Source organism: Physella acuta, unplaced genomic scaffold, assembly GCF_028476545.2.
Source record: "Physella acuta isolate Inbredline_101_S28 unplaced genomic scaffold, ASM2847654v3 ptg000584l, whole genome shotgun sequence".
In the NCBI taxonomy this organism is placed as follows: domain Eukaryota; kingdom Metazoa; phylum Mollusca; class Gastropoda; family Physidae; genus Physella; species Physella acuta.
The window spans coordinates 17,587-27,889 of NW_026732103.1; the positions used below are offsets into that span (position 1 = coordinate 17,587).

Here is a 10,303-nt window from a genome sequence, read left to right on the forward strand (position 1 = left end):
TGATGAATACATTTAGGTTTAACAACTGTTTTCTTACTTTTATAATTGTATATTAAGTTATTTGTAATGTATTATTTATGGATACATTTATATACGTACATATATATATATATATATATATATATATATATATATATATATATATATATATATATATATATATATATATTTATAGGTCTATATATAATATCTAAGAATGAAGTCCTACCGAAAAGACACTCCTCGATGGTTAATCTTATGTTGGTTTTAAGAATATTTTTCAACCTGAGATTTTCAGCCTGATATATTTTGTCTGAGATATTTTGTTTGAGACAGTATGTCCTGTCACTCCACAAAGCTATGGCAGAAATAACACCACACTCGAAGTTTTATTTATCAAGCCTTTATTTCTGTATCGACACACCAAAACGTCTTGAAGATGTCACATTTTATAACAAACAATTTAACTAACAACATCAAAAATATTCTCGAGACAAGCAAGGCAGTTGTGAAACAACCACGACACACAAATTTCGCGAGACATACAAGGCAGTTATGAAACAACCATGACGCAAAAGATTCTCGAGATAAGCATGGGTATTTGTGAAACAACCAACCATCACATACACGATTCTCGAAATAAGCAAGGCGATTATGAAATAGCCATAAATTACCAGATTCTCGAGACAAGCAAGGTAATTATGAAATAGCTACGACATACCAGATTCTCGAGACAAGCATACGAACCACACCAGCAGGCACACAGTACATGGAACTACTATATACATCGCTACATCACTCTATGTACATGTTTGTTTTATCACATCTGTGGACCGAGTTCGACTCCAACCTGGAGTCGGGATGAAACTGTACAACTTTTTTACATTAAGCTCAAAAATAATACAAAAAACTGTTGTGAAAGAAAATCGGCATTATTAATACTAATAAAACAACAACAATAATAAACATATTTCAAATGAAAACAATATTAAATAATTACTTAACATGATATAATATGGTAAATGAAAACATATGCTAATTAACGCAGACATTGGGAGATTTAAAATATAAGCTAATTAACAGACAATTTTGGAGTAATTTGTTGCGTTTACGAAGTAGATTTTATCAGTTTATTTTAATGCTAGATTAAAACTAAATATCAATTACACGATTTTAATTTAATGGGCCCAAAATACTTTAAAAGCAAACTGGTTCTATGTATGTTCAAATATACATTTTTTACCTCATGGTAAAGATGTGATGTAAGTCCTATCGACTTATTAAAAAAAACACAGCAAACAATGATGATTATAATTGCGATAAAACATTTCATGATTAACAACATATCATCGCAATATCAGTACTGGATATTGTAATATAAAGATAACAATAATAAAAACTACATGTTAGTTACAGTTATGAATTATATATTGTCGATTGTAAATAATAATTACAATTGTAATTCTTATAATACTTATGGTATTAAACAAAATGTTAATAAATAAAAATAATGGAATACTAAGTGAAGAGCACAAACGAAGAAAAGGGCTTAAGTACACTTTTCTTAAAAAAAATAAGTGAAGCCCCTTTTTAAATTCAGCCTCACTAGTTCCAGCTATACACTGATTGTTATCACACACAAAAATGTCTGTGATTTAAAATGGACATTCAATGAACATTTTTTTAAACGCATTTTTTTTTGGAAAATTATTTTGAATGCACTTTAAGCGCATTTGAATTTGGGCTTTTCGTAACGTTTTTAATATAACCTGTTTCAAAAGAGTCAAAAGAATGTTCTAGTTTTCAAAGTTATATTAAGCTTGACACCACACGCCCTACTACTGAAGTCTAATTACCAAAACATTAACTGCTGAGGTTTGTTATGAGGATAATCATATTCAGTTTGTCTCGTTATAACATCTTGTTTGATGGACCATATGTACCAAATATATTGAATAATAATATAATTATGATTTAAATGGATGAAGCGGTTTTCTTTTAAATCAAGTTGTTTTGATTTTAAGTTGACTCCATAAAGTTCACATTTCTATTTGAAGAGGTCACGTCATTGTTAATATTTAGTTGAGTGAGTCACGTGATTTTCAGCTTATAATTCACATTTCTGATCACGCCCAGACCAGTTAATGATTTAATTTTTTTTTTAAAAATCACGCATCGTCTGCTTACAACTCACGTTACTTGAGTCACGTCAAAGGGCTTTCAATAAAAAAGAACCCGTTTTAATCGGTTAATCAATAAAAATCGCTTTTACTCCAACTTTTCTTTAGCATAAAGTGCTATTAATTTAAAATATCGTGCAATCCAGCTACAGCTAAATTCTTTATTACACACGACGTGGAGTCAGTTGCAAGACGTGTGGCTTTTCCCTGCTTTAAGCTCAAGTTTTAAGTAATAGTTGTCAAATAAATCAAATTTGAATCAAAACTACGCTATGATTGAATTGAAACGATTGTAAAACTCTTATCACTACACTAACTGTATGCGAAAAGAACTGGATTAAAACGTTTAAATCTTTGTATTATGATTAAGTTCTAGGTAATGGTTAAGGCAAACAATTAAAATATTTAACATCAAAACTACCCTTTTATTCCATCCAAATGATTTTAGAAATTTTAGCACTGTAACCCGAGAAGTGTTAGAAATGTTTTGAAAAGTTCAATGCAAAGCTAGCCATCCTTTTTTTGGGACACATTTTTATGTATTTGTTCTTTAATTGTATCTATTGTTTACAAGAGTAGAAACAAACGTCGGTTTTAAACAAAAATATTAAAGTACATTTTAAAGCTTGTTTTCGATTTTTGAAAATTTTGAAAAGGAATTTTAGATTTAATTGAAAAAAAAGGTAAAATATTTTAAAATGGAACCTTTTTTTTTTTACACTAAAAGCAAATTCATGTTTCACTAATTATCATTTTTTTTTAGCAAATTCAAAGGTCAAGCGCGAGGATTGGAGCTTTATCTGTGAAACGGTGTAATGGGATTTGAACGGGGGGTTATATCTTGTCTGATGTCTTTTAGAGGGAGGTAGTCTATGTGGGGATGGGAATGTCTGGATGGTTTTCTGGAGAGTTTTAAAGTGGTTAGGTGGTTGAATGTGGATAGGGAACTTGTATTAGATGTTTGATTTTTTAATAAAAAGTTGACTAGTGAGGCCACAGTACGTTTTCTGTGTAGGTTCTACTGCAGGTTCATCCTGGAGATTGTCTGGAAGATTGTCTGAAGGATTGTCTGGAAGTATATTTGAGGATTGTCTGGAGGATTGTCTGGAGAGATGTCTAGAGGATTGTCTTCAAGATTGTCTGGAGGATTGTGTTGAGATATATATATATATAAATAAATTAATTAAAAAAAATATATATGTATATATATATATATATATATATATATATATATATATATATATATATATATATATATATATATATATATCTAGGTTAAATTTAAAAATAATTCTCTGATGTATTCCGATACATAGAGGTACCGTTTTTTTTATTTTAGAAAATAAAACATTAAAAAACAAATAAAAAGTCATCTCAATATGGAAGTTATCATTTTAAAACAAGAACAAGTCCCAGTCGTAAGAACATTACATCTGTTGGCGGTATATTTCCATACTTAACACGACTTTTTTAAAACATCCCGATGACGGCCTTGTAGTTAGTTTACTGCAAGTAACAGCCGGCAGTACCTAACGCTATCCCATCACAGCTTCATGACATCACATCAAAAGAGAAAAGGTTTCTTTAAAACACAAACTCTGTACAACTATACAATAAAAAGCAAATAAAATTCACTTAGATTATGTTCCTTGAGGTACCTAAGTACACACACATACACACATAAACATTATATATATATATATACATACATATATATATATATATATATATATATATATATATATATATATATATTTACATATGTAGGCCTATATTACATATGTATATATATATTCAGTAAAATACAGCATATACACAATTTTATAAGTAGCATATGAATGATAGTAATATGTGTTAACAGACATAAACATCTAGACATCTTTATCCATTGTCTGATCTCAGTACACAGCTCACAAGGTAGTGAATGCTTTACAAAGTTCTAGACAGTCTTCAGAAAGGACACAGAGAATCCAATCCTTCTCCTTTCTGACTTTTCAAATGTGGGAACACAGCTAAATAACAGGTTCAATGTTCAACTATGACACTCAGAAAGGAATTAAAGAAACGAATCCTTCTCCTTTCGTAGGCGCCATAGTCATACCCTGCCGTTCTCATCGTGTGTGGTAGTAGTGACCGTACGGGGAACATGTTCCCTCAGGATGAGCAGTTCCGAGGTCGATGTGATCATGGTCCGGCGCCTCTCGCAGATCGGCTTGATGTAGATGCTGAAGAACTTGTCCCGGAACTGTTGGGACATGACGCAGTACAGGACAAAGTTGATGGCGTTGTTCAACAGGGCGATGAAGTCGGTGAGTTCCGAGAGTGGGTAGTAGACGTTGCGGTGGAAGTCTGGCACCGACACGCTGAGGATGAAGAGAATGCCTTGAGGAAGTTCCGTGAAGATGAACAGCATGAGGACGACCAGAAGCATCCTGGTCGTGTTGACTCGCTGGCGGGTGGCTGAGAGTCTTTGGCGTCGGCGCACGGCCTTGACCCCCATGTGGTAGAGGAGGGAGCCGCTGAAGATGAGGATGAGGATGCAAGGCAAGATTTTGGCCAGGATGGCGTAGGTGATGTAACTGGTGAAGACGACGAGACTCGTGTCTGACGTCCCCAGCTGTTTCATGTTCAGCGTGTAGAAGGTCACGTTCGTGTAGCTTATCCTCTCTTTTTTAATCTCGTTTGTTACGTAATACGGGATTAGGATTATCAAAGACAACACGTAGATTATCGCCGCGGCGATTTTCACGTGCCGGATCCGGCGTTCTTTAGCCAGAGGCCCCCGCGGGCAAGAAGATCGGATTTGGCAGAAACGAAAAGCAGCCAGGGTTACCGCCAGCCAGATTGAAATTGTATGCGTCGTAGCGAAAAGGTAGACGATTATCAGCATGTAAAGAATCCAGTTGTAAGTATACTTGGCCGGGGTATCCGTTGGGTCAGTCAGCGGACAGTAGAAGTGGAATATGTAAGGAATGTACGGCAGCATGGTCAGTATGTCCGAGATGGCTAAAAACGTCAGCAGGTAGTTCGTGGCAGTGCGCATGTCCTTGGCCATCAGCACCGTAATGTTGATGACGTTGGTGAGGATGCCAAAGATGCAAACCACGATAGAAGCGTAGCCGTACACCTGGAGGAAGAGCTCGTGGAAGTCCCACAGGGGTCCGAGGTGGTGCCTCATCATGTCGTCCGTGTAAGGGGGTCCCCCTCCCGGCAGCCCAAGTCTGTCGTCATCAGGGTATTTCCCCGATTCCCTTGTTCGGTTCAGGAAGTCCCAAAGGTCATTGACCTCCATTTTTAATCTGTTTATCTTTAGTATTGACTAGCAGTGCTTGACCATTGGATGCTGTAGCTAAGCCATCAACTGTAGAATAGAATAAAAGACAAGATGTTATGTTTAAGTTTACTTTACTGATTAAAACAAACTACTAAAATACATCACTTATTTTTAACAGATTTGCTTTACCCTATTAGCTTCCCTCAGTAAGATGAAATACATTTAAAATATCCCTAATTAATACGTTTAGATCCACAAGCCTTTTATCTTCATTTAGTTAGCAGCATTTCGGTTATTTATATTATCTGGGCCTGTCTTGACCGACCATTGAAAAACATGAACAGCGAGTCTCAATAAAATGCAGCGTCTTGACCACTCCATACCACGACAGTATGTGCATTGATTAAATCTAGGGCATCGATCATTTGTACCCCTCCCCCACTCCCTACAGCATACGCCTTTTCGTAACCCTCACTCGACGGAGAGAGACAGGTCTAACAAAAGTCTCATTTCAATCCAGGTCTAGAGTCCACATTATATCCGCGAGCCAACACAGCTCTGATTAGTACCTGACCCACGTTAAGGAAAGCAAAGGCAAGAATCCACATTACATCCCTGAGCCAACCCAGCTCTAATTGGTACGTTAGGGAAAGTAAAGGCGAGGTACTTGAAACGCATGAACTCTACTTCACTTATACCTATTAGGTCTGATAGAGTACATTTCATTTTTAACATATACCCCCTCCTGACCCCGCCCCTTCGTGAGTACAACAAGGCTTCTATATGTCACGGCTGGTAATGAGTGTACAACAACATCATCTCATCCATAGTGAGAGTGTAATTGTGTGTGTACCTGGGTAACGCATCGCTCAAACCGCATAACATTCTAACTTTACATAAATTGCTAATAGGTCATCGTTTGGTTCCACCACCCCACCGCCAGACGGACCCCTGAGCTCCCACGTGTCTATTGTTATATATCCATTCACTCTGAATACTTAACCAAATGGTCCTCATTTCCTGAGCTAATTCGTATATCTTCTTTTGTCTGTTTCCCACAATTTGTATGTTTTATTGACCCAGACGTGTAACCAGTGGGGGGGGGGTGGAGGAATGGTGCAACGTTTTCATTAATATATATATATATATATATATATATATATATATATATATATATATATATATATATATATATATATATATATATATATATATATATATATATATATATATATATATATATGGAATTAAAACCAGATAAAAATTAACGTGCCTCTATTCTTCATGAGGACAAAAGCCTTAAATCATGGATACTGAGACAAATCCCAAGTACAACTGAAAAAAAAGCATGCCTTCTTAATTCTTCCCACAATCTCCTAATCCAAAAACCTGGCCAGGGCGTGGTTCCTATTCCCTTACTCAGAAGTATTGTCTCTTCTACACCCCCTACCCCCACGCCTTCTCGTTCTCTCACACTCTCAATGGGAAGTATGGCCTCTTCTAAGCCCCTTCCCCCCTCTTGGTCACTCCCACCCTCACTCGCAAATATGGTCTCTCTCCCCCCCTCCCCTTTACTCTCCTTTCCCTCTCAATGACCTAGCTCCTATTCTAGCACTTAGTCTGATGAAGGAAGTTAAATAAAGAAAAACAAATTTACGACACCAAAAATGCTTCACATAAATCAAGTCCCATGAGAGTTGTGGTGCGATGCTAGGGGGAGTTACCAGCACATCTAAAAAAACTTACAACACCAACGCTGACTTAATTGTATTTTATGAATCCTATTTCTCGGACACAGCCATTGTTGGTTTTTTTTTTATTTCACATTTGCTAGCAGTACTATAGAAAAATCAAATTGAATGAAAGATGAAAACCAGTTACTGTAAAAACAATACAGTATATTATGTTTTTTTTTCTTTTCCACTTTGAATGATAATTGCTTCGACCTAGGTTATGTGCAGTTATTGCAGAAATTGTTTACGATAAAAATGCCCCCGAGGCGTATAAAGCCACCTCTGCGCTACATGCTTCTATTCCTTACGACGATACATACGTCTGCACTGTCTCAGCAGATTTCTAATGTCTAAAGGTCACATTGTGTATTTTGCTTAAGAGCGTGGTCTGGATACCTGATAGCCTTAAGGTCGATGTTAGAGTAATTAAGCTCCGGTTTTATAAAGCTAAATTTAATTATCGTGTTAAGCTGTGTTCTTTAGTACAGAAAAATGTTATTAATTAATTAATTAATTAAAAAACATGCTGTTTCATAATAACAAATATTTTTCTAGACATAAGTAAAAAAAATTTTTAAAAATATATTTTAAAAATCCGATTCAAATGCTCTAGTTTAAAAAAAAAAACAAAAAAAAAACAGCAAACAAAATAAATCAAGTAAAATATTTAAAAAAATAAACAAATAGGTAGATCAAACAACTTTAATAAATAACGTTACAAATTATAGAAATTGTTTTTAACAATTCCCGTTATTTGTCCATAAATTAGTTTTAATAATGTCAACTGTAATTGAATAGTTCCAACATTAAATTAAAACTTAAAGTATTCAATCTTTATAATAAACACATAATAAGATTAAAAAATGAAAGCGTTGATGTGTTGTATCGAATTTTCCTTCACTTTACCCTGCCTAGTATAATCCCTGAACAGATCATTATTAACAGTTAAATGCATGAAACCGTTTAAACTAATAGATGGAGAGTAATGTATTTTAGCTTAGCTAAAAAAATCAAGCCTTAACCTTTTTTTTCTTTCTAAAGCTTAACCTGATAAAATGTTTTAGGAGGAGACCCTGACCTTTTAGGGTGAATGCACTTTCAACGATATAGTGAAATCTTAATTTAGAAGATGAAAACAGAATTATTTTTTTTTTAAAGAAAAAGTGATAAAGCTGATCGAAGTTCAAATAATCGATGAAGGAAAATGTCAGAGTGATTGGTGACTTCATTACTCGGCGGAAATGACGTCACGTTCGTGGAGTAAAACTCAAGGTGAGGAAAGTTTCAAAGGGAGTGACTAAAAAAAAATGAAAAAAAAATTGGATTCTAAAATTGATGGGGAGGGAAAAATGGGGGGGGGGGGGGGGGGACAGTAAACGAAGGAGATTATATTTGGAAGAAAATCACTCGGGAAGAAAAAAAAATTGAAATAAAATAATTGTCTGGAGGTCAGTGCTGAAATAAAGAATCCTCAGGGAGTTTTTACGGCGGAATTGTATTGAAGCTGAGACAGTTCGTGATTGTTTTGAAGTTTCTTGGGGATTTTGTTATGACATATAGCTGGTTCTACTTCCGTCTGATGTGTACTTTGGGTGTATTTAATACATGTGAAGGCTAGATGTGAATAAGTGCAAAATGCTAGTATAAAGATACACCAATATAAGGCCATGGTTGTGGTGCGGTGGCATTGAAATATTTTACGTTATACACAAACATACAAGGCAAGAATTTTTCGAGTTTGGGCCATACAGTCAACATAAGAACAACTTGGATAAAACAACGCAGATTTCAGAATTCACTTGGTGCTCTTTGCTATGCTGACATATCTCAGTGAACATCGTTTTGAATTTATGTTAAAAGATTTTCAAAATCACTTCTTATACATTTTAAGTGTATTTTTTCAATATATAGGCCTATATTATCATAAATTAATATAAAACTATATTTTCTTTCTAGTGTTACAAATGATTGCACATGATTTCAGTTTCTTCGACCTCGAAGTTATATTTAAAAGACACTAAACTGGTATGGAAGTTGAAATTGACTTTTTCCGGATCTTCATCTAAGCAGCTAATGATTCTCTGAAAAACTAAACTTTTAAAAGTTCAATTATTAATCTGTTATAGTTGAAAGGAAATTCGCATTTAATTTTGACGACGATAGTAGAAAATTAGGGAATTAAAAAAAAAGTACTGTATTGTATTTTTCATAGGAATAAGGAGATGTAGAGTTTATGTATTATGAGTGTATTTTACATAGAGCTTGTGTGTTCAACGAAAAAAAATTACGCATTTATATTTTCTAATCCGTGTTATTGGTGAGTTAAGCCTTTATCTTCAGAACAGAACGCAAGACTTTCAGATTAGCGTCAAGCTCTCTATCTCTCGACCTCACGCCTCTATCTTAACATCACACATTTGCCTGACCATATAGGAAGAATGACGTCATGAGAAAAAAATGCTGACTAAGTCAGTTTTACAACCCGAAGTTTCCAGAAACGCAGGTGATTGATGCCTACAAGACCAATCTGATAAGTGGCATCTAATTATTGGGCGCTAATTAGATGAACATACCAGGCCAGACCTACAATTGAAGCCGAAAGAAGCAATCGAGTCTAATTATAGCCAAGCTTGCTGGCACATAGGGAAGGAGAGTATGATTGTCAGAACAGGAGTTCGTTCTGTTAAAGGCAGATGGAGTGTAGAGAGTAAGGAAATTGAATTTATTTTAAAACATGAGCAATCTCAAGCGCTTGCATGTGTATACATACATACCTAAGTTTTGACATGTACGGCTTACTAAAGATAAATGGGTTATTGCGTTAGCATATAATTTAAGCTTACACACACACACACACACACACACACACATATATATATATATATATATATATATATATATATATATATATATGTATATATATCTATATATCTATATATATATATATATATATATATATATATATATATATATATATATATATATATGTATGTATATATATATATATATATATATATATATATATATATATATATATATATATATATATATATATCTAAATATATATATATATATATATTTATATATACACACACATTATACACATTATGCACATACACATTATAATATTTATAATA

General features: G+C 34.2%; 1 protein-coding gene across 1 annotated transcript; it reads right to left on the reverse strand.

Annotated features, from left to right (window-relative positions):
* Positions 1 to 4,254: 4,254 nt before the first annotated feature.
* LOC131947139 (G-protein coupled receptor dmsr-1) lies at positions 4,255 to 5,451 on the reverse strand. The gene has a single exon (XM_059308247.1). It carries the CDS (start codon positions 5,449 to 5,451, stop codon positions 4,255 to 4,257), a length of 1,197 nt encoding a protein of 398 aa, XP_059164230.1.
* Between the last annotated feature and the right edge of the window lie 4,852 nt (positions 5,452 to 10,303).

Excerpts from the sequence above, each read along its gene's own strand:
- LOC131947139 (XM_059308247.1), bottom strand. The coding sequence starts at position 5,451 with ATGGAGGTCAATGACCTTTGGGACTTCCTGAACCGAACAAGGGAATCG.